This window comes from Oryza sativa, chromosome 5, assembly GCF_034140825.1.
Source record: "Oryza sativa Japonica Group chromosome 5, ASM3414082v1".
NCBI lineage: Eukaryota > Viridiplantae > Streptophyta > Magnoliopsida > Poales > Poaceae > Oryza > Oryza sativa.
Window position 1 is genome coordinate 2,532,626 of NC_089039.1, and position 22,688 is coordinate 2,555,313.

The following is a 22,688-nucleotide window of genomic DNA, read 5'->3' on the forward strand; positions in this document are numbered from 1 at the left end:
TTTGGGTCCTTAAACTTGTTTTGGTGTCATATAGGTCTAAACGGGTGTGTCATTTAGGTCCCTAAACTCTCAAAATGTATTTTTGGGTCCTTAAACTTTTTTTGGGTGTTATATAGGTCCAAACGAGCTCCAACCCCTTCATGCGCTGACGTGGCATGCCACGATAGTGTATACGTGTTAGTTGGACTCACGTGCTAGTCACATAGAATAAAATATAATTAGAAAAACATATTTTCTCCTCTCTACCTTATAATTTTTATCTTTTTTCTGTCTACCTAAGAGGAGAAAATATGGTTTTTAATTTTAATTTTTATATATGTTTGACATGTGGATTCCACTGACACGTAGACGTCACCGTGGCATTGCCACGTCAGCGCATGGAACGGGTTAGAACTCGTTTGGACCTATATGACATACATAGCAAGGGACCTAAAAATGCATTTTAGGAGTTCAGGGACCTAATGACACACCAGGCCCATCTACTATACTCTTCTATAAATTCATACAGTTTAACATCACTAGTTTTATGTTTCTAGGACCATTATATGGTTAAAATAGTACTATCTCTATTCTAAAATATAATCATTTATAGTTATGAATTTAGACAAACAACTGACTAAGTTTATAGTTGAAAATTATTACATTTTGAAACGAGCAGTACAGTACTATGTTTGCAGTGCAATTACCTGCCCTGAACCATTGGCGTTGGCGTTGGCGTTGGCGTTGACCCTAGCTAGCCTCGCACTATCATTCAACCTAGCCAAGCTGGTGCTGATCCTCTATTGCATTCTCTGGTGTTCTGGTGTTCGTTATTTGTACTTGCTTTGTCACATTAAAGACTCGACTGCTCGCTTTTCAATGCATAAAATATAATTTTTTTTCTATTTCAAAGAATAAGGCATAATCACATTTTTACCTAAAGACAAAAAAATAATAATTATTATTACCTTATTGTTTGAATCATCCTAATACAATAAAATTAGAGATCTTGAGAATGAATAGGTTAAAATTTAATAGTAGACGCTAGTTAATTACATGCATGCACGCATGCCTTATATTATGAAACATCTTAAAAAAAAATTATGCCTTATATTTTGAAATGGTTGAAGTACAAGTATAGCATTAGTACGTACTCCATTTGTCCCAAAATGGCTAACCTAATATCGGACGAGATATTTTCTAGTACAATGAATTTAGATATGAGTATGTTCAAATTAGTTGTATTAGGAAAGGCTCCATCTAATACTAGTTTGATTTTTTTTTATGGAGGGAGTAGGTAGGTGCAGCAAGACATACTGAAGGAATAAACCTATTGATTTTGTGGACTAAAGGTATATATAAAAAAATACATAAATTAGCTTATTTAGAGATAAAATTTAAACTCTAAAAATTAGTTTATTTTGGGACGGAAAGATTATGTACCTAGAGATAAAATTGTTTGTTTTACTTTCTATCAAGTGAAACAAAACAATTCATTTCTACATTTAGTTTTTATAATCTACCTGCTTAAACATAGTACTTCTTCCATTTAAATGTCTAAGACTTGTTTTTCATCAAGATAGAGGAAGAATTAACTTATCCACTATGTGACAAAAGAAAGGAATCATATACATGCATGCAACCAATTAATATTAAAATGGTTTATTGGATTCCAATCAATAATTTAATTTAGCATAAGCATACTACAAAGGATGGGAGTTCGATTACTAATGACGGTTGTACTCATCCTATTGGGAGAAGCAAAGTCGTCCATAATTTTAGACAAATCTAAAGACCAAAATCCTCTATAATTATGGACAGAGGGAGTATGTTTATCTACCGAGACCAAGGATAATTTGTCTAAATCACATCAACCAAGACACCATGTACACATTCTCTCACAGTGCATGCATAAATTAAAACACCATACCAATTACTCCCTCCATTCCATAATAATCAGCACATAACGAAAGTGGAGATATTCCGATTTGATCAGCATATTATCGCTGGTAGCATGTGCATGTTGGATGGATTAACTAGTTATCACGGAGATCGAGTAGGCCATGCGATTTTCGAGCTGCATGCAGCATGGAACATTCCTTGCCTGTGCAATCATGCAGCGGCAGTAACGTCGTTTCGTTTCTCCAAGCCGATTAATATGGAGATTAATTACAAGGATTAAATAGAAAACGGGTAGAGGATCTCTCCTTGGTCTTGATGCCACAATGAAATATGCTGATCATTATGGAATGGAGGGAGTATACCTTAGCATGCACACATTCACACATTCTCCCATGCTGTACTAATTGTATTATGATAAAATCCATATCTATGCGGTTATATGATGATCAATTTAAGAAATTTTAAATTTATTATATGATGATTAATTTGGGAATGAGGGAGTAACGTGGCAGCTCAAAAGTCACATCGAAAACTGAAGGCGCCGTTCAAAATTCCGCATTAATTCATTCAAACCGGCCTCTGGTGCTCGATAACCAATAGTACGATTTGGTTTGAATTCAATGCATTTACTGAAAAATTCAATCCATTAATCGCCTCGGAGATACCAAGGGGTGTTCGTGCGCTGTGTACGTGAGTAGTATATAGGAGTAGATAGGTGTGTTGCAAGGTGTTCGTCCGCGTCGTGCAGGAGGGAGATGGAGGGGCTCGCCAAGATCGGTCCATGGGGCGGCGACGGCGGCGACCCGCAGGACATCGCCCTCGGCGCCGGCGCGGCGCCGCACCGCCTGGTGAGCATCGAGGTCAGGAGCGGCGGCGCCATCGACGCGCTGTCCTTCACCTACGCTGCCATCGACGGCGCGAAGCACGCCGCCGGGCCGTGGGGCGGCTCCGGCGGGGAGAAGCACAAGGTGAAGCTCGGCGAGGCGGAGCGCGTCACGGAGGTCTCCGGGACGCTCGGGCCGTGGGGCCCCCACGCGTGCGTCGTCAGGTCGCTGGCGTTCGTCACCAGCGCCGGGAAGACGCACGGGCCGTTCGGCGAGGAGGTCGGCGGCGCGGCGTTCCGCGTGCCGGTGAAGGGCGGCGGCCGCGTCGTCGGCTTCTTCGCGCGGTCTGGGTGGCTGCTCGACGCCGTCGGCGTCTACGTGCACCCGTGACGTGACGACGCAGATGATTTACTTGTTGTTGCATGCGTTCTCTCTTCTGTCAGTCTTCTAGTTTTATCTGAATATTGTTGAGGACTATTTCCTTGGCTCCTGTTGCAGAACTCGTCTGATCAACAGAAATTTCCTCAGAAATTTAAGCTGCCTTTCCCCGCTTCACCACGACGCTAGTACATTTTTTCAGAACGTTCCATCTAGCTCTCTAGTTTTTTTAAGCTGAACCGTTTGGTTGAGCTTTAGGTAGATCTGAGAGTTGAAGTTCTACTAAACATATCCTCACCTGTTAATTATGATTTAAGATAAACTTTTATATTGTTGTTCAATGTCAGTGACCCTATGTCCCTATGGTACGAATTTTTGTTGTTACTTAGGAGGTGAAATTGTTTTTTTTTCCTTGTATGCCAAATTGCCAACTACATAGTTATTATTTTCTTAAAAAAAATAAAATAGATTTATATAAAATATATAACTCCACAGACATAAATTTAAATTCGATTTCTATAATTCGTAACAAAAATGACAAATTTAACTGTAAACCTACTTTAACAAATATGACAAGTGAGGTGCAAATTCTACAAGGAAAAGATATCAATCATGGGTGGTTAATAGCCAGAAGGGTGGACGCAGCGGCAGCGGGTATCCTTTGTGTCTGAAAGGCCGAAGCACTTCTTCAGTCCCTTTCTCCAAGTCGATGACATGAACAAAATTCTCCTCAGCGGCAATATTGTTCACAAAATTGATGCAATTCCCGGACAAACCATGGTCACTAGCCGAGCACGACGCTCCAAAATTAGAAGCTCCGATGAAATCTCCACCGAGAAGAAACACACTGTCACCGATCCCGTCCACCTTGCACCACTCTGATGGCCCCGAGAAATCCATCTTGTACACCGCCACCTCCGCGATCCTGTGCAGGTTGTGGCCGAGGAAGAAGACGACCACAAGAAACAGCTCGCCGCATGACTGTCGAGAAGTTTGGCATACTGGCAGGCAATTCAACCATGTCGACATCCATGGTAGAGAGTTTTACCTCCAGGCTGAACTCGATTACTCCGAGAGCGTCTCCTGAGAATGTGTAGTACACCTTGCCGGCAACAGCATCGATGCCCTGAAGCTTGGCCATGTGAACCTCCAGGGTCTTGTTGTTCTTGCTGACCATGGAGAGCTCGTAGCTGAAAGAATCCCATTCACTGCCTCCGATCTTGCAGACTAGCATCGCTGGGGTGTCAAGATCTAGTACCAACACGGCGCAATCTGACGACGACGAGATTGGGTTGCCGGAGAGGAGGCACTTGCCGCTTCTAGGGAAGTTCTGTTTCGCCGTTGGGAGATCGATCTTCTTGCTGTCCTGAGGTCGCCATAGGAAGGTTTGCAGTGACGCAGGATTCAGAGTGAGTACCCAGCCTTGTGGAGTCTCGAAGCACCTGAAATCTCTCAGTAGCTCGATGGCTGCAGTGCTGAGTGCTTGGTTGCAGATGCTGAATTGCGTCTGCGAGTCATCGCTACGGGTTCCAAGATCATGGACGAGCAATGGCAACGGCAATGGCAGAGCTCCCGATGATGATGCAGCTTCCATCTCTTCTGCTTCTGAACTGCACAAGTCTGAATTTCTTTTCTTTTTTTTTTTTTTTGCGGGGACGCAAGTCTGAATTTCTGAAATCAGCGCTGACCAAACGAGAGCAACCGACCGACGATTCCCTCTAGCTTGGGTGATCCTTATAAAGGGTGAGGGATTCTTCTTGTAGATCGAATCGGAGACTGAAACCTCCCCAGTGCTGAAAATTCAGAATCGAATCGGAGATGAACACCTTGTCAGTGCCGGAATTGGACTCACGATCAAGAAACTGCCGCTGGTTCAGTGACACAATGAGACAGATGCTAGTGAGCAGCTGGTTCAGTGATTGAGCTGCTGCTGCACACCACGGAGGATTGCAGCACATCGACGAGGTGCCGGTGCCTGACGATCTTGGGCGGCTTGTACTGGTTCGCCGGAGCGCCGCCGCGGATCGCGGCCTCGGCGAGCCTGTCGAACGTGCCGGGCCTCACCACGGCGACCTCCAGCGGCGCGACGTCGCCGGTGGCTCTGCTCAGCCTGTACGCTCCGCCGAGGCAGCCCTCGAGCGGCGCGGTGCATCGCCTGAGGAAGGCGGCTGACCTCTCATGGTCGAGCAGCTTGCTTCCATTGCTCACCTCGACGGCGATCGTCGCGCATCGCCGCCGCCGCTGGCCTCCGTCGCCGTCAATGATGAACGCCGCAAATTCGATAACCTCGCCGCCGTCCTTTAGCATGAGCTGGAAGGTGTCCATGGCGGCCATGACGTCCCTCTCGGTGAGCACCTCGCCGTGTTCTTGCGGCGGCGGCGCGCGGGTCACGAACTGAAGCCGAGGGGAGGAGTGGTGGAAGCCGGCGATCTTCACGACGTCGCCGACTTTGTACCGGTACAGCCCACGGAACGTGGTGGCCACCAACTCGTACGTCTTGCCGGCCTCCACGCCGGCGATGTCCACCGGCTCTGCCGCGGCGGCGCCGCGGCCGGCGGCGTCCATGTCGAACGGGATGAACTCGAAGTATGCCGCCCTGGGGAGGAGCACGTAGGTGGTTTCCTCAGGCGGCGACGTGCGCTCCAGGTTGATGCCGATGGCGCACTCGGAGGCGAGGTAGTCCGTTCCGAGCACCGGCAACGCCTCGCCGGCGAAGTGCTTGATCGCCGGGAAGTACTGCTCCATGGTCCCCGTCGTGACGCAGGAGATGTACCTCGCGTCCGGCCACAGTTGGCGCAGCACGCCGCGCCAGTCATCCCTCTCGCAGATTCGGCGGACGCGGCCGGCGAGCTCGGGGCATGGCCCGGCGAGCACTCCGTCCTGGACGGCGCCTCTCATCGCCGCGTCGGTGACGACGTCGGCGCAGACTGTCCCGCACTCGAGGTCATCGCAGAGTTGACGCCACTTGGACTGGAGGAGGCGGAGGGCGCGCGCCAGGGCGGCGGCGTACGGCGCGCGGATGCAGTCGACGGCGTCCCATCGGCGGAGGCCGCAGAGGAGGTGGCAGTACATCTGCTGCTGGTGGTCGGCGCCGAGGATGACCTCGGCGGGGCTGACGCAGGCGGACATCACCGGCGAGGCTCCCCGGATGCCGCTGCTCCGGATGCCCCACGCCGTCGCCGCCATGGCCTCGTATCCACCCTTCGTCTTCCTGACCTCGCCGGCGTACAAGAACCACAGCGCCTTGCTCACCGCCGGCCGTGGAGGGAACAGCCTGAAAGAATCAGATCAGATCAGAGCCCTGATCAGTGTGAAACATGGTGAAGGCTGAGGAGGTCGGCGTCGAACACCTTCTGACGAGGGCGGAGTTGGCCTGCATCACGGCGGCGGTGGCGGCCCTCGCCCCCGGCGAATCCAAGTAGGGTATCAGCTTCGGCCGCAGCGAGCTCGTCCCAGAGCTGCACGTCGATCGGATCAGCCATGGATTGGTGGAGAAATTCTGATGGAAGTGAAGAGTGGAAAGGAGGAGAGGTGGATCACCTGAGGAAGAAGCAGAGGAGGGGGCGCGGCGAGAGCTCGTCGGGGGCAGCGTCGCCATCCGCGACGCGGCGGATGGACTCGGCGTAGTCGTCGTAGGAGGTGACGGGGACGAGGAGGCGGAATTCGTCGGCCGCCGCGGCGAGGTCGGTGGAGCGGAGGAGGTGGTGGGCGCCGCCGTCGGAGGGGATGTACCGGCGGAGGTAGGCGGCGCCGGCATTCTCGGCGAGGATGGCGCGGAGGGTCTCGAGCTGAAGCCTCCGGGCGTCGCGGGTGGCGTCGTCCAGCCGCCGCAGCGCGAGCTCGTCGGCGGCGGCGGTCGCCATTGGCGGGCGGCTGGGTTGGTCAACCCGGAGGTGGTGCAGCTCGAAATTAGCTGGTTTTGTAAAAACTAGTGGAGTGGTGCATATTAGGTGGCTTGCGAAGTTATAAATTTTTCTCACATAGCTTCCCCAGACAGAATAATATATGAGGGCTGCTACCCCACGGGATTCCGTTACTCTTGTTAGTCACGGGACAACTAAAATCCTGAGAGATTTAATATGCATCGTCAATTTCGTGGGGAGACCCACGCTATCATGTGATTCCACCTTATCCAATCCTCCCTGGTACCTTGGGTAAGGTATCGAGGTGGTATCTAATACACTGGTATTAGCTGGTACCCTGGTATCGACTGATACCTAGTACCTTGGGTATCGAGCTGATACCTAGGTATCAGGCCTTGGTACCTGGGTATTGACTGATACCTGGTACCCTGGATATCGAGCTGATACCTAGGTATCAGGGCTTGGTACCTGGGTATCAGGCCTTGATACCTTGGTATCGACTGATACCTGGTACCCTGGGTATCGAGCTGGTACCTAGGTATCATGCCTTGGTACCTGGGTATCAGCGTGATATCCCAAGAGAGAGGAGGAGGAGGAGGAGGAGTCGCGGGTCGGGGAGGTCGAGCAGCGGGGCGGCGGCGGAGGAAGAGGAAGAGGAAGAGGAGGCGATAGATCTGGTGCCTACCTTGTGCCATTCCGTCGCTCGTCGTCGTGCCTCGCTCCAAACCGCCGAAATCGTGGCTCCATCGACGCCGCCTAGAGCAGCTCCTCGTCGCTCATGTTGTGCAAGCGCTCGCCCCCGGTGGCCGCGTCCACCGCTCCCCGACCGTAGGAGGCGCTAGCACCGCCAAGGAAGAGGAGGGCGGCAACGGCGAGGAAGCCAGCGACAAGAACGACGAAGAGGAGGAGCGGCTTGAGGAGATTGATGGGGAGGCTTCTCGACGACAGCCGTCGCCCGTGGTGGTCGGGAGCCCCGCCGGCTGTCGTCCAGGTCATCCGCGGGGGCTAGTGGTGACGGCACCGCCGCCATCGTCGTCGTTGTTGCCGCCATCACCGTCGTTGCTGTCGCCATCGTCGCCGTCGCCGCCTCCGTGCTCATGGGTGATAGTCACAGAGAGATCGAGTGGAGGGGAAGAGAGAGAGAGAGAGCGAGTGGAGGGGAAGAGACACAGAGAGAGGGGAAGAGGAGATAAGGCAGTACTACTATTCCGTCTCCACGGGATGCCATTAGGTAGTTTTTCTGATAATATATATTGTGTTCTTTTCTTCTAAAGATGAAGATTAAGTTTTTTTACATAAAATGAGATGGTATTAGCGTATGATTGATTGATTTTTTAAGTATTACAAACTTAAAAAATAGATTAATATGATATTTTAGAGCAACTTTCATATAGAAAGTTTTCGCACAAAACACACCATTTAGCAGTTTGAAAAGCGTGCCACGAAAATTTTAATCTTCATCCAACTCTTATTGGAGAAAAGAACAGGACCACTGATGAAAAAAATAGATTAAAGTATACAGACGGTATTTAAAAACTAGTGTGGATGTGTCATGTAATTCTGTAAACTCCAAAAATGTATTTTTTTTTCTTCAAACTTGTCATTGGTGTCATATAGGTTCAAATAGGCTCTAATTCCCTTCATCCGCTGATGTGACATGGTATGATGGCACATGCATTGCAGTGGGACCCACATGTCAGTCACATTGCAAAAAAGAATTAAAAACATATTTTTGCATGGTCATATAGAGATAGAGAAGAAAAGATGGGAAAAATATATAGTGCAAACCACATATGCAGTGAAAACTTATAAACTACCGATGGATCGAAAAATGGACGTCTGAGATTCATTCACATCACCATGAGTAAAAATGCTACTCATGGTGATGTGAATGAATCTCAAACGTCCTTTTTTGATTCAATGGTAGTTCAGCGTCCTCAGCGGGGTGGTAACTGGCGCACGCCGGCCTGTCAGCGGCTGTGGCGGCGCTCAGCGTTCCTCGGAGTTGAAAGCCTCGGCGGGGGAGGTCGATGTTCTTACACACCGGTGCGGTGCCACAGCGCGCCGAGTTTGCGGCTATTGTTTCTTGAAGACGTCGGCGGCGTGTGGCGCCCGCAGGCCACAATGGGGTGGGTTGCTGTTGGCGTTCCTCGGAGTCTATGACCTCAGCAGCTAACCGTACTGATGTCGCGACCGACATTCTTGCACATCGGCGCGGTGCCACGATGCGCCGAGGTTGCTTTTTCTTGAGGACGGCGGCGTCGGCTCTTGGCTGTCCACGCGGCTCGACTCCCAAGGTTGGCGCAGGCGACGGCATGGCGTGGCGTGGCGAGCTGACGTGGCCTGCAGATGGCAACCTCACGGGATGTCGGCGATGTCTCGTCGAAGGGGATGACTTGAGTTTTCTGAGTTAGCGATGGCGAACCATTTCAGATGTAGATCATCTATCCTCACCATGCCTTTGTTATTGACACGTGGGTCTAGATCTATCTGGCTCACATGTCAGTGATAAAGTCACGTGACTTAAAAAGGTAGAGGATTCTGATCCACAATTTCTTGATCTGCGAGAAGAATTAAATAGCCAACCCGAGCCGCTTTTGCCGTACGAATCAAACCGCCCAGTAGCTGAACCGGCCTCATGATTTTTCATCAGGTTTAAAGGCTAAGTATCTGGGTATTTTTAGAGGTAGTGATCACTAGTTCTTGTTTCTGGTTTCTGTAGACAGGTATTTTGAAAGGCCAAAAAAGACAGAATTGCCAAATCATTTGCTATTCAACGAAAACTATCCAATTAGTATGTACTACTTCCCCCGTTTCATAATGTAAGACTTTTTAGCATTGTCCACATGTCTAGATTCATTAACATCTATATGAATATAGGCAATGCTAGAAAGTCTTATATTATGAAACGGAGAGAGTACCATTTTACGATATTGTTTTATAGCTAAATTAGGCTCTACCTTTTGCTTGTTAGCTTATCAGTTGAAATCGGAATTTGAATTTTAAAACTCAATTTTAAACTAGGTTTTAAGGCTTTTATCATTGATAAATTTTCGTCATTGGCTTTCAAGTAGTTAAGAATGATTTTTTTTTTATTTTTCTACCATTTATGAAGGTTTATCAATCATAGAGCAAATCATCGCTCTTGAATCTTTTTGGTGTCAAGCATTGATGTGGAAGATTGAAATTGGAAAACTCTTTTTAATCTTTTGAGAGAGGATTTCAGGTATTTTAAATCCTATTTCTACTTGGACTTATTTTTTTCCCTTTTCTTCAATTAATGTTTGGATCTCTAAACGATGAGAGCGAAAGAGATGTCTCCTTTTTCTGTCACTTTATTTCTACCAATAAAAGAATAAAGCCATAAATACAAACACCCATATTAAGTATATAGCTTGAACAAAAATGAACATGCTTCATCCAGTAACCTAACCAGTTGAACTATTGTTACTTTACCTAGATGCCCCATTGGGAATGATAGGAATTTCATAAGGCCTAAAAGAGTAATTTGAACACGAGCCTCTTATGGCTCCTTTGGAAAGTACGATTTCTATAAAACACAAGAACAAATAAAACGTAGGAATAAAATCTTATACGCTCCAAAATATAGGAATTTAAGAGTTTGTGTGTGGATGGCTTGTAGAAAACAAAACATATGAATTTTAGAAGAAATTGTTTTGTGGGAGAGAGATGCTAGAGAAAGAAAGGAAGAGAATGCATACGACTTCTCGAAGGAAAACGAAAACGTGAGGTATGAGCTCATGCTTAGACTGTTATGGAATTGAGCCATAGGAAGCAAATCTCCATAGGATTTTTGCCAGTGATATTGCTTTGTTCCAAAAGAGCTCATAGGAAAATTGTCTGAGAATTGAAATTCCTTCAATCCAATGGAGTGTGCCCTGCATTTCCACTCTTAAAAACAGAGCTCGTAGTACCATTTCCATTTGTGCTCTATTATCTTCACTACCCCAATCAATAAGCCCTACATTACAGAAGAGCCAAAGCTCGGCGGTCAGAGGAGCTTTTCGTTCGTGTCAAACAAATCCCATAAAAGAAGAGGTAAGCCTATTTGTCTTGAGTCTTGACAGCGTCTCATCGCAGCTGCTTGTCTACATTTTACAGTGGGAGTTCTTCCCCGTCGACTTATCAGTTATCACCCTTGATTCTCATGTGCGTCACGTATATGAAACATAAGCTGCAAAAGTTTACCAGCTGTGAGACAAGGAATCACCTTTATTTTGTAGCGTCAAAAAGAAAGTAATTAGCAAAGGAATCACCTTAACTCCCACATAGAATGAGATAAATATGAAGGCAAGGACAGGAAGGGCTGCAAAATAGACACAGGCGTCAGCTGAAGAGGCCGTATGACTGAATGAAATTCACTATGAAATAATGGATGTGAATTCGCAACTCACCATCCTTCCCAAGCATTCGTGACATGAGAAGTTTAATGCCGGAGGGTCCTACAACATAACCGACAAGGTTTGCCACCTGCATGAGTGGAGCATATCAGTATCAATGCGGAACAAGGATGTGACCCATCTAGTGTAAGACTGAAAATCCTAGATTTAATGATATATGAATTACTCTAAAAGAATCTTTGTTGACAACAAATGCTGTTGCATGCATACTTTTTCCTAGGAGATTTGGTGCCAGGAATCTTTAATTGTAGTAAACCAGTAGCGAAGTAAGAGAATAATCGGTTGAATACATTTAAATATGAATTCAAATACCCCCCCAAAAAAAAGACGTACCATAAGGCAGCTTATTGTCACAGCACCAGCAATTGCACTTAACTCCCGGTGAATGAACAACCCAAGGGCACTTCTTGGCTACATTTTTAAATACATTAGCTACTAATCATATGAAATTTCCATCGACATCAAACAAGCATGATGAAGAATCCATCAATGCATGAGAAAACAAAAACTTATTAGTTTGGAGTATATATGGTTGCCATGCTGTTGTTCTTGTTTGTACCTTAAATTAGAAGTATCTAGTATTCCTTTCCAAACTCAAGCTGTACAGACTGGTTTATTTTTCCAAACAAAGGGAGTAACTTAACATGGTAGTAAAACAACTTTACCATCTCACAAATTTCCATACAAAAAATACTTAAGTTTGTTTCTTGCAACTAAGCAAATGAATGCAACAACAGAAAAAGAAATGCTGCTTTATCCTTTAGGTTATGAAGTCTTATCAAATCACACAAGGGAACTTTACCTGGAACTTGTTGGATAGAGACTTGACCAATATTTCAGGGACGAAAAATAAGCATGTTAACCATGCCCATGAAATAAGTTTCCTGTTTATGAGAATGCAATCAAATTGACATCGTAAGTCATCATAAAACCTAGCTGTTGCCAAACAAAAATAACAATTATAAATTTTACAGAACTTACCATTCCAGGTCATGCCAAACTGCTACAAACGTGAATACCACCCAGATACTAAGTAGTTTTCTTTGAGCACCCCCAAGAGGAATGTACAGATACCTGCAACAAGAAAGACATATGTCAAAGAAAGTTAAACTTAATTTTATCGACTATTAATACTTATGGATTGACTACAGATGCACATTGGTATGCACACATACCAACTCTGTGTAAGCATGGGGTTATGTAATAATGTTGATAGGCCTAAACTCTGTCTAAGCGGACATATGACAGTTTTTTGCATGCGTTTCTTGAGCATATGTTAAAGAAGTGAGGCTATGAACAGGAATAAAGTTTTAACCCCAAAACTTCAAAATGAAATATATGCATGGTAGCACAGATGAATTCATAAATTAGTACTTAAAGCAGCTACTTTAACACAAACCTGACCAACCATCTGTTAAAAGAAGCATGCCAGCTTTTCCAGAAACTCTCCAGATCATGACAATTATTTATACACCTTGGCATATTTTCAGGCGTCTCAACTCCTCCTACCTGCAATGAAACACTCAGCATAAAACACAAAAAACATTACATAAAACAGTGCGGATATGAGAACACAGTTGTTTTATTGACAATGTTCCCTTGTATCAAAAGGTAAAGCATGCAGGGTGCATGATGAATCAATATTGATTTTAAATGTTCAAATTACCAGTGACCAAAACCTGAAGTAGCGCCAAATCAGGAAGAATTTCAACCACATAAAGTTCAGCACCTGCATAAGAAAGTTTTGATAGTCAATGCTTATTGATGATTATTAACCCCAACAACAAGGTATACCAAGTTGAAAAAAGAAGCTACAGTATGTTAGTTAAGAATAGCAACAGGACCGTGGATATGGTAAGCATGCAAGTTAACGCATTAAAGTAGAAAACAACCTAGGCAGACAACTTTGGAAACAAATATACAGTATTGCAAGTCAGGACACGTATTCATACAGGAGATCACGAAAACTTGTATTCAATCTTGAATAAAAACATAATAAGTAATAAAATGGTAATATCAACTGCTACATATTGTTGAAAATGATGCAAGAAAAATTCCATAACTGACAACTCTGAAGGAAAAACCGGAGTATATACTAGAAAATGCAGTATGTACAACATAATCTTACCCCATAACTAATGATGAAGATCTCAAATGGCGATAATTGCTGCCATAATCGGCTGTCAAAAGAATAATTAATCAGAATATAGTAAAAAAAGAATGGATTGATTATACTATATAAAGATAAGCATGTACCTAACTACAAAGGCGTTGTAGTGGAAAAAATGTGTCATAGCTTCCATAAGAAGGAAACTTAGGATCCACCTCACCCCATACCAAGATATTTGTGCAACTGAATAATTTTTCTGGGGTGCATCTAACTGCAAGATCGCTACAACAAGAACAGGTTAGTATTTGTCAAGATATTTCTACACTATATCCAACTAATAAAACTTACTACTTATATAGTTCCTAAAGTCACCCAATGGTCAGTACCATTTAAGATCGTTTATAACAAGCTCAAAGATATTTTTGCAAAACAAAAAAGGAAGAAACAAAGGCATAACTCATTTATAGACAGGGAAAGCAAATTCATAATAGCTAGTGCCCTTTTACTGTTCACTACACATAAATTGCTAATATCTTTTATATTATTACCTTTCAGAGCTGAAATTCGTTGTTAACAACTATGGCAGATAATAGATTAACCTGTTAAGGACCATTCAGAAATTCCTTTTAATGACTTCCAAATATATTAAAGAAGGATGTAAATGTTGTGTCTATTTTTGTAGATTAGACTAAGATGGCAGTGGCAAAGGGCCCTGATCTAATTAGACGTTAAAAATAGATTAGTGCCTGATGTAGGGAAAGGCTGGTCCCTCAACCACATCAACTTAGAGACAAGTTGTTATAATCACTCGCTATCCTAGTTAAAAAATTGTTTGGAAATACACCAGTTCATTTCTAGTCAAGATTTGTTTACAGAACCTCACAGTGCATAAAGGATGTCACTTGTCAATTAATGAGTATAAGAAGGGAAAGAAAGAAATTAGCTCAAAGTTAAGTCTACACCTAAGCCAAGGTCAGAGTTTGGATCAGGATCAAGTCCCCCACGCTAACCCTTCGCATGAAATAAATCCCTAAGTCACGGCAATGCATTGTACATAAAATTGACAGGCGCACAGGTCAAAAATGCATTAATATATGATGTCATTGTCACATGTTCAGCTTTTATGAAAGTATTGTTTTAGCTCTACTATAGCCAAAGAATCATGTCAAATTTGATATCATCTTCATTTCATAAAGCACGACCTGTAAATGAAAAATAGAGAGAAACATTCATGAAAGCAATATTTGTTTCTGTTCAATTTTGACATCTTTTAATTTAAATGGTAGTTCTCTCCCCTTCTTCCTTTCATTTTCTTAAAATTAATATTTATTTCTGCTGCTTTTAGCTTGAAGTTCATCTAACCGATTCAGCTGCATTGAATCATTATCTATAAGAAACAGACCAACCTGGGCTGCAAATGCATTGTAGCTTACAATAGGTCCAGCGATGTAGAGTGGAGCATATGTCAAGTAGCATAAATATGTTAGTAATGTGTATTTGTCACCAATGAGCGCTCTCTCCTGCCAAGAACAATGCAAAATTCTATCAACAAATATAAGAGTGAATATAGTATGCTTTGTAAAGGAAGGTCTTGTAGGATACAAGAGTCACTATCAAAGCTGCAAATTTCAAATGATAATACCATAAACAAAGGTAAATAAGATACACTAATGTCAAGACTCAAGACCTACATTACAAGTAACTCAGAAAATATTTATATTGCAACTAACAACTCAGAACAGTTCAACCTGGTATCAGCAGAAATGTTAACCATTCATTTACGCTTAGTAATTATCAACATCTTTCAACAAAACCACTAGTTTCATTCTGTGCTGTGTCAACACTTATTTTGCTGGAAACTAAAGGGATACCGTCGTAATGCTTCCAAAATGGTAAAACCAACAATGGCTGTAAGACACTACCATGAATCAGTACCACATTAGAGCAGCACTATCAACAACAGTATTTTTATTGGGACAAGGGAAGTATGAAAATATAAGTACCTGCAAAGCAAAGTAGCATGTTTTGCCAGAATAACAAACTTGGCATCGCTGCATATGCTTCTGTACCAAGGCAACTCATTTCAGTACAGTGCAGTACTGACAAGACAGAGGTATGGTCAAAAATAAATTTACTAATTTACAGGTACAGATCTCTACAAGAGTTGTTCATAAACTTATCAGTTTCCCATGAGGTACACAACATATATCAGATATAACTTTATAATTTATCCAATAACATTTAAAACAAGACAAGTAGACATATTGTTTTGAAAATGTACCAAGATGAATAAGAAAACACAAGATCAGATTTGTTAAGAGTGTCAGATCTTATGGACCAACAGGGATGTAATGTGTGCTTTTAAAACTATGTTTCTGTGATTTAAAGCATCTGATGTTCCAATAATGAAGTACAGATAATGTGGTACAAAAAGACAAGTCATCAGGAAATATAATACCTTATGATCAAACTGAGAAGACCGGAGTGACCAGCAGTAATCGCATCCAAAGCTTATCATTCGTAATACAACTGCCAGACAAATCAAATGGGGCATAAGGAGAACACGTTTATAGATTTCTACATAGTAAACATCAAAAGCTATTCGTATAAACATGATTTCAACCAAATCAAGATGACAAAAGGAGAACTATACCAAAATTGAAGCAAATGTGCCACCGAAATGTACCCCGATGATTGTCTAGAAAAGCAAGCTGTTGCCTATTTCGATAAGAAAATCAAACGTCACAAAAATTAAAAAGAAAAGGAACCTCACTGAAAGGAATTGCATCATACAGATAGAGCAGCTTCAGAACAGCTCACCCAAACAATGAGAATGAATAGCCTTCATAGACTCGGTTAAGTATAAGGACAGCTAAGTTGAAGCTCCAAATGAGCCCAACACAATATTTATATCGAGAAAATAGCTGCAAGAGAGAATACTATGGTCAAAAGCAAAACTTAAACCCATAATCAATTAGAACAGAGAAAATCGAACAGTGATGTCAACACTACAGTCGGAATGATTGCTTACAACTAAGGTACCACTTACAGGTTGACAATAATCACATAATAAACAGCATGTTAACTTGAATTCCTTAACTGAGGACACCATTTTCAACCAACCTGACTAGATGTTTAACCACTCAGTCCAACAATATTGTAATAGTTGTGTTGACCAGTTCTAGTTGATGAATGAAACATTTGGAATCAATACATAAACCGAAAATTCATCCCAAATGAATTTTACCAACATAGAGTCTTAGTTTTCCCTTGAATAATGACTTAAAAAATCCATTGATCTGGCATTCCTGTTATCACAGTGTCTCTTCTTTAGTTGATGTGTACTATGTTTCTTATCTTTTATGTGCTTGATATCATATGCACCTGTGGAGTAGTCTTCAGTTTTCTATATCACGTTGAGAAAGTTGCATCCGTTAAACATACACATACATTGTGCACATCCACAAACATATGCTCGATTGACAAATATGCTACCTCTAATACCTATAACAAGAATATGAACAAAAAAGCATTCTGTTTTGCTCCATGTACTTTTGTTTGTGGCATTGCCTATCTATATATTTATGCAAAAAAAAAAGGAAAACAGAAAAACAACGACTAAGACAACTGAAATCAACAGTAGTTTTGATCAAAGATGCTAGCACTGACCTTCACTATGGAGTAGTTAATCAATGCTATTAGGAGAATGAAACTAACACTGCCATAGAGATAGATATGTCAGAAACTTTACAAATATTGGAGAAGAACAAGCGAAAAGCATTGGTCAGTTTCCTACCAAGCACCATGTAGATAGCATAAATAGGTGACAGACAGGAGAAGCCACACCAAAGAGGCCCCTCTTCCCTTCAAGCTGTAGCAGTAGCGAAGCATATTCGCCAACATCAGAAATGCACCCATCACAATGGTAAGAACAGGTAAGTTCCCCCGGAAATTTCTCCATTGTGCATCGGACAAGTCCTGCAACGACAGAATGCAAGGAAATCAGATGCGTAGCTCCTCAATCTTCAGATAAAACTAGAACACTGATAAAGGAATGGGAGGAATTTAACACACGTTCAGATGGCCAGCGAGTGAGCCTGCTCGTAGGCCGTACAACCTCCCAGAGTAATCTGCACAAACCAAGCGATAATGTGATGCGAAGCAGTTCCAAAATTAACAGCAATGGAAGATTTTGGAATCTGAGACGATTGGATACCATGAGAGAGGCGAAGCGACTTCCGGATCACGACGAGGTAGAACCCCAGCGCGTAGGCGCAGAGCGCGGCGAGCTCCAGCCGCCTCCACGACATGCTGAGAATTGAGTTTGGCAAGTGAAGATCTCTCCCAACGGCGGGGAGGCTCACCGCTCGCGTCTCCGCCCCTGATACCAATGATGAGGGAGCGTGATCCGCCCGGCGAGCGGCGGATCCGCCGCCTTCTCCGACCTAAAATAACCGGATGCGGAGAAGGCCAAGCGAAGAGGATGAGGTGTGACGGGGCCGCGGCGAGGATTCCACCGGAGGCGGCGGAGACGACGGCGGCGGCGCGGAGGCGGAGACGGTGGTGCGTGTCGCCGGCGACCGCCGCGAGTGGGGTGTGCTCCGCGACTTATGTGGGCTGAGATAACGGGCCCAACTATTAGTCTATCTTGCGGCCCGGCCCGGCCCGTCAACGAAGGCCCATGGGCTTTCCGTGGCATCAGGTCTCACGCCACGTGGCAAGTTATCACTCGCTCGCGCTTCAGGCACGTGTCCATCACCTTCTCCCCACTTGCTGGGACGCACACGTGGCCTCTCCTACCACCGTATGTCAGTCAACTGGCCCCACCCGTCAGTGGCTCATCAGTAGATATGGATAAATCGCATTTTACATAAACACCCCCACATCAAACGGTATTTGCTAACAACACCTCTTCTCCATCCTCTTCTGTCTTCTCCATTTCCATTTCCTTCCAAGAAGAGGTTGCAGCGGCGCGCACCCAAACCCTCTCGGCATCCAGGGAAAACCAAGGTGCGAAATTTTTTTTTGTGGGTTTTTTTGGCTGCTTCCATTTCGCAATCCACTGATGGAGTACGTTGCTAGCAGTCGTTGCAATTTCTCAGTAATTTTACCGATTTACTATTTATGCAAGCTTACACTGGTGAATTTTTTTCAGGGTAAATTAGGCCTGCGTGATTCAAGAACCGCACCTAAAGTTTGTATTTTTCCAATGGATTCTATGGGGGTTTATGTTGTTTTTTCGTAAAGATGATCTGATCCGTCATCCGTGAATATTTTGTTGTCTGAACGAGTTATCCTATTAGTAAACAAGGAAGTTCCTGTGTTCTTGATAGAGATTTTGACTGATGATTAGGTAGTAGTGAGCTAGTGATATTCATTCCAAAGGAGCAGTAGAAGTAATAGCATCAGCAAGAATGCGAGGGAGACGGCGGAGAGCTCGGGAAGCTGACCCTGTGCCTGAGCCATTCACCATTGACGATGAGGTCTCCCATCTCACCAGGATTAGATCAGAGCCAAGTCAAAAGACTCTTGGTGCTTTTTACGCCGGTCGCAAGAGGGGCATCTCAACGTTCGGGCTGTTGTCCGGGAGGGAGTCTGGCCGTTCGGGTGCTGGTGGATTCTCTAGAGCCGATTGCGCTTACGCTGCCCGGAAACACCTGCCAACAAAAGGACCATGGTGTGTGGATGACATGACTAGTGAGGCGTATGTGTCGCAGTTCTCTAGTGATGGTTCACTGCTTGTTGCTGGGTTTCGGGTAGGTGATTTTGCTGCTGCAGAGAATAATCTACCTTGATATGTTTTCTTGTGGTTCTATTAGTGAAAGTTGTGCATACAGAAGTTTCAGAGCTAATTGGTAATGTTTCTCTCCACAAAATTTTGATGATAAGGGAAGCCGCATCAGAATTTACGATGCCGATAACGGGTGGAAGGTTCATAAGGATATAAGCTGCCGAAGCCTGCAGTGGACGGTTTCAGATATTGCTCTATCACCTGATCAGCAATTACTTGTAAGTCTGTCTATGATGCATCTAATAAACAGGACTCGATCTAAGACCTTAGCCCTGTTGTTTGGATGAAGGAAAATATATAGGAACTGATTTGTAATTGTTACGGGGAATGATAACCATAGTGGTAACATTTATCCAATCTGAAAAACTACTTGCTATCTCCATGTAGATGCTATATAGAAAATAGAAGACATGTTGAAAAACTATTTTTTCTCTTTTGCATGCTGATATTGGTGAAGTTCACTTTTTTTATGATTTGTTATTTAGTTTACCATTTTAAAATTCAATGATATATCAATTGACAAACAATAGCCGTTGTTTTATGAATAAAATTATCTCCGTGGTGAACGGTCTGTTTTGCATCGAACTGGGTGCTGACATTAATCATTTAGCACTCTGGATGTTTCATTTTCATGTGTGTGCTTGTTTTCCCTCAAGTCTATTTGATCCTTTCACAGGCATATTCCAGTTTGTCGCCTACTGTTCACATAGTGAATGTGCAGAGTTCTGCAAAGGAATCACAAGCTAATGTTACTGTATGTTCTATACTCCGAAGCTTTCCCTATATTAGTACTAGCTTTTGAAAGCATGAGCTGCCTAGCTTTGTTGAATTCATAAAATGCTAGTAATGTTCTTGTAACCAGCCATGTTTCAATTGTTCGTTTTCTGCAGGAAATTCATGATGGTTTGGAGTTTTCTAATGATGACGATGATGAATATTCTTTTGGAATATTTTCTGTGAAGTTTTCAAAGGATGGTCAAGAAATTGTTGTTGGCAATAGTGATAGATCTATAAATGTTTATGATCTTAGAGCAAATAAAGTGTCTGTTCGCATCCGTGCTCATGCGGTATAAATTAGCTGATTTGCCATATGCTTTTTGGTTCAATCAGTTGTATGACTGGTTTTTGCCTTGTTCATTCCATTTCATGACCTAGCTATCTCATTTATACCAATCTTCTAGTTTTTTATTTTACGCAATTGTATAACACATTTATTTGCTATCTTATTTTCTTCTCAATTGGTTCTGTAAGGCTGATGTCAATGCAGTCACCTTCGCTGATGAAAGTGGTAATCTATTGTACTCTGGAAGTGATGATAATCTCTGTAAGGTTAGTGTTCTTGTTAATTGTTGGAATAATGCCTTCTTAATCTTGCTTCAATATGAAAACGTACTCTATCAATTGGAAAGAAGAACTATCACAAACTATGTGTATAATGAGCATAACAAGAGTTGAATAGGTGATGGTGAAGGGTAGGGTTTACGGTTTGGAAATGGAATAATACAGCTCCTAGCATCTAGATGCTAGAATGCATTTGTGAAGGAACAGTAGTAAATCCAATAAATAGACTCTTAAAACATCCAATCTTGTAGTCAGTGCTTGTCCTAACAATATTTTATGATCCTTAGGTGTGGGATAGGCGGTGCCTTGCTAGAGAAAAACCAGCAGGTGTTTTGACAGGACATTTAGATGGGATTACATTTATTGATAGCCGTGGTGATGGACGTTATTTCATATCCAACTGCAAGGACCAAACGATCAAACTTTGGGATGTGAGGAAAATGTCCGCTTCTATTAAAGGGTATAGTTTTTGCTCTACGGCCATTCATTACTTTCACTTCTTTTTCTTGCGAGGAATTACATTTACAATGTTGATCCCCATATTTATTATATATATTTCTAAGACTCTCTATCGCCTGTTCTTGCAGCCGTCAACCGAGATTTTTTGACTGGGATTACAGATGGATGTCATTCCCGTTGGAAGCTCGACACTGTAAGCATCCAAACGATCAGTCTCTGGCCACATACAGAGGCCATTCAGTTCTGCGGACACTTATCCGTTGCTACTTCTCCCCAGTGTACAGGTTAGAGCCCAAGATGGATTATTTTAGTCACACGCATTCAAGTTTATTTTTAACCATTTTAGCAAAGCTATATTTCACTCTTTCAGCACCATCATGTACATACTGTTAAAGAAACAATCAGTGTTGCTGCTGCTTTTTACTCCTTGATGTCCATCAAAGTTGGTAGAGCATCATACTCTAACTAATCGCTATAAAAGCTTAGGTTTATGTCATTAGAGGTTTATGTCAGTCTTGGTTTCTGGAGTGGGTAGATCTAAGTTTAAGGTAGTTGATCCCTTCTAAAGAAAAAAAAAGTTTAAGGTAGTCGATTTGCTTGTGACCATTTGAGTGAAAAACTGTAAAGACAGCTATTATAATGAATTTAAACTAGCATGGATCTTGTTCAGTTACTAGTCTTATTAATAACAATTTCCTTCATTGCAGCACGGGTCAGAGATACATATACACAGGATCCAGCGACGAGTATGTCTACATCTATGACGTGGTATGTGATTCAACAATTTCCTCTGGATACTCTATTGATTTATTTGTTTATTCTTCATATTTTGTAAACTATAGCCTGTTGAGTTGGTACATTTTTCAGATACTTGGGTCATTTGTTATGTTACACCAATAGTGTGTCAACTATCATTGGGCATAAAATCCATCTCGTTCCAAAATCTAAAACTGATGTTCTTTCAGGTAACTGGGGATATCGTCGAGAAGCTTTCGTGGCATGGATCGATCATCAGGGACTGTACCTGGCATCCTTACAACCTGACAATCGTCAGCTCTTCCTGGGACGGCTACCTGGCAAGGTGGGAGGCATCAGGGGACGAGGACGACCTTTCTGTGCTCACGGAAAACGAACAGAGGACGAGTCCTTACCGTCAGTCGTACACACGGCACCTTCTGCTGTAGGGAAGAGAAGTCATTTTGGTTTCCTGTAAGGAGTTGTGATGTTGCTACATCTGTAATCGCCTGATTGCAATGCTCATTGCAACAGTGTATAGGACTGGGTGCTGCCAAACTGCATTTTCTGTTGTAGAGAGGCCATTGGTCGCCTGCAAAGAGTTATATTTGTGCTCTCCTGATTGCAACAGTGTATATAGGGGTGAAAACAGTCGAAAACGGTAGCGTTTCTTTGGGCACAATTCTCAGTCAGTCAGGAATTGACTATACTTATCAATTTAACTATTCAGCGACAATATGATGTTGAAAAAAAATAGAAAACCTAAATTTTATAAGTTGCTAAAAATGGTAACTGTCCAAAACGGTAACACTTGTACGGTTGGCAGCATTAGCATTTGGTGCAGTACAAATTGGCTTGTAGAGCTTTGCAACTGAGGCATGTTTA

General features: G+C 43.3%; 5 protein-coding genes across 8 annotated transcripts; 2 read left to right on the forward strand and 3 right to left on the reverse strand.

The window, feature by feature from the left end:
* Window positions 1-2,610: 2,610 nt before the first annotated feature.
* On the forward strand, window positions 2,611-3,424 carry LOC4337778 (salt stress-induced protein-like). The gene has a single exon (XM_015783954.3). It carries the CDS (start codon window positions 2,637-2,639, stop codon window positions 3,093-3,095), a length of 459 nt encoding a protein of 152 aa, XP_015639440.1. The 5' UTR covers window positions 2,611-2,636; the 3' UTR covers window positions 3,096-3,424.
* Window positions 3,425-3,577: 153 nt separating this feature from the next.
* On the reverse strand, window positions 3,578-4,677 carry LOC107278051 (uncharacterized). The gene has a single exon (XM_015783953.3). The coding sequence runs from the start codon at window positions 4,675-4,677 to the stop codon at window positions 3,934-3,936; it is 744 nt and encodes a 247-aa protein (XP_015639439.1). The 3' UTR covers window positions 3,578-3,933.
* Window positions 4,678-4,717: 40 nt separating this feature from the next.
* LOC4337780 (probable indole-3-acetic acid-amido synthetase GH3.6) lies at window positions 4,718-7,021 on the reverse strand. The gene is made up of 3 exons (NM_001420166.1): window positions 6,624-7,021; window positions 6,434-6,541; window positions 4,718-6,357 (listed from the first exon to the last, which is right to left on the reverse strand). Exons 1-3 carry the CDS (start codon window positions 6,944-6,946, stop codon window positions 4,980-4,982), a joined length of 1,809 nt encoding a protein of 602 aa, NP_001407095.1. The 5' UTR covers window positions 6,947-7,021; the 3' UTR covers window positions 4,718-4,979.
* Window positions 7,022-10,727: 3,706 nt separating this feature from the next.
* LOC4337781 (membrane-bound O-acyltransferase gup1) lies at window positions 10,728-18,091 on the reverse strand. 3 transcript variants are annotated; one of them, XM_015782074.3, is made up of 19 exons: window positions 17,694-18,091; window positions 17,552-17,607; window positions 17,274-17,455; window positions 17,147-17,195; window positions 16,298-16,401; window positions 16,131-16,195; window positions 15,936-16,006; window positions 15,481-15,540; window positions 14,884-14,997; window positions 13,624-13,748; window positions 13,496-13,547; window positions 13,034-13,096; window positions 12,767-12,876; window positions 12,349-12,441; window positions 12,170-12,251; window positions 11,701-11,778; window positions 11,362-11,437; window positions 11,224-11,273; window positions 10,728-11,141 (listed from the first exon to the last, which is right to left on the reverse strand). In XM_015782074.3, exons 1-19 carry the CDS (start codon window positions 17,785-17,787, stop codon window positions 11,100-11,102), a joined length of 1,566 nt encoding a protein of 521 aa, XP_015637560.1. In that variant the 5' UTR covers window positions 17,788-18,091; the 3' UTR covers window positions 10,728-11,099. The 3 variants fall into 3 exon arrangements, with proteins under 3 accessions (XP_015637560.1, XP_015637562.1, XP_025881401.1); XM_015782076.3 differs by lacking the exon at window positions 15,481-15,540; XM_026025616.2 differs by lacking the exon at window positions 11,701-11,778.
* Window positions 18,092-18,405: 314 nt separating this feature from the next.
* LOC4337782 (LEC14B protein) lies at window positions 18,406-22,485 on the forward strand. Of its 2 annotated transcripts, none has more exons than XM_015784976.3 (10): window positions 18,406-18,487; window positions 18,633-19,233; window positions 19,367-19,486; window positions 19,945-20,022; window positions 20,159-20,335; window positions 20,520-20,597; window positions 20,897-21,069; window positions 21,197-21,352; window positions 21,776-21,836; window positions 22,034-22,485. In XM_015784976.3, the coding sequence occupies exons 2-10, from the start codon at window positions 18,892-18,894 to the stop codon at window positions 22,250-22,252; spliced, it is 1,404 nt and encodes a 467-aa protein (XP_015640462.1). In that variant the 5' UTR covers window positions 18,406-18,487; window positions 18,633-18,891; the 3' UTR covers window positions 22,253-22,485. The 2 variants fall into 2 exon arrangements, with proteins under 2 accessions (XP_015640462.1, XP_015640463.1); XM_015784977.2 differs by having other exon boundaries at window positions 19,372-19,486.
* The last annotated feature ends 203 nt before the right edge of the window (window positions 22,486-22,688 follow it).

Coding starts and splice junctions, on each gene's coding strand:
- LOC4337782 (XM_015784976.3), top strand. CDS start 18,892: ATGCGAGGGAGACGGCGGAGAGCTCGGGAAGCTGACCCTGTGCCTGAG. Junction 19,234..19,366: donor TGCTTGTTGCTGGGTTTCGG/GTAGGTGATTTT, acceptor TTTGATGATAAG/GGAAGCCGCATCAGAATTTA. Junction 20,336..20,519: donor TTCGCATCCGTGCTCATGCG/GTATAAATTAGC, acceptor TGGTTCTGTAAG/GCTGATGTCAATGCAGTCAC.
- LOC4337778 (XM_015783954.3), top strand. CDS start 2,637: ATGGAGGGGCTCGCCAAGATCGGTCCATGGGGCGGCGACGGCGGCGAC.
- LOC107278051 (XM_015783953.3), bottom strand. CDS start 4,677: ATGGAAGCTGCATCATCATCGGGAGCTCTGCCATTGCCGTTGCCATTG.
- LOC4337780 (NM_001420166.1), bottom strand. CDS start 6,946: ATGGCGACCGCCGCCGCCGACGAGCTCGCGCTGCGGCGGCTGGACGAC. Junction 6,542..6,623: donor CTCCTCTGCTTCTTCCTCAG/GTGATCCACCTC, acceptor ATCGACGTGCAG/CTCTGGGACGAGCTCGCTGC. Junction 6,358..6,433: donor AACTCCGCCCTCGTCAGAAG/GTGTTCGACGCC, acceptor TGATTCTTTCAG/GCTGTTCCCTCCACGGCCGG.
- LOC4337781 (XM_015782074.3), bottom strand. CDS start 17,787: ATGTCGTGGAGGCGGCTGGAGCTCGCCGCGCTCTGCGCCTACGCGCTG. Junction 13,548..13,623: donor TACAACGCCTTTGTAGTTAG/GTACATGCTTAT, acceptor TTCTTTTGACAG/CCGATTATGGCAGCAATTAT. Junction 13,097..13,495: donor TCTTCATCATTAGTTATGGG/GTAAGATTATGT, acceptor TTTCTTATGCAG/GTGCTGAACTTTATGTGGTT.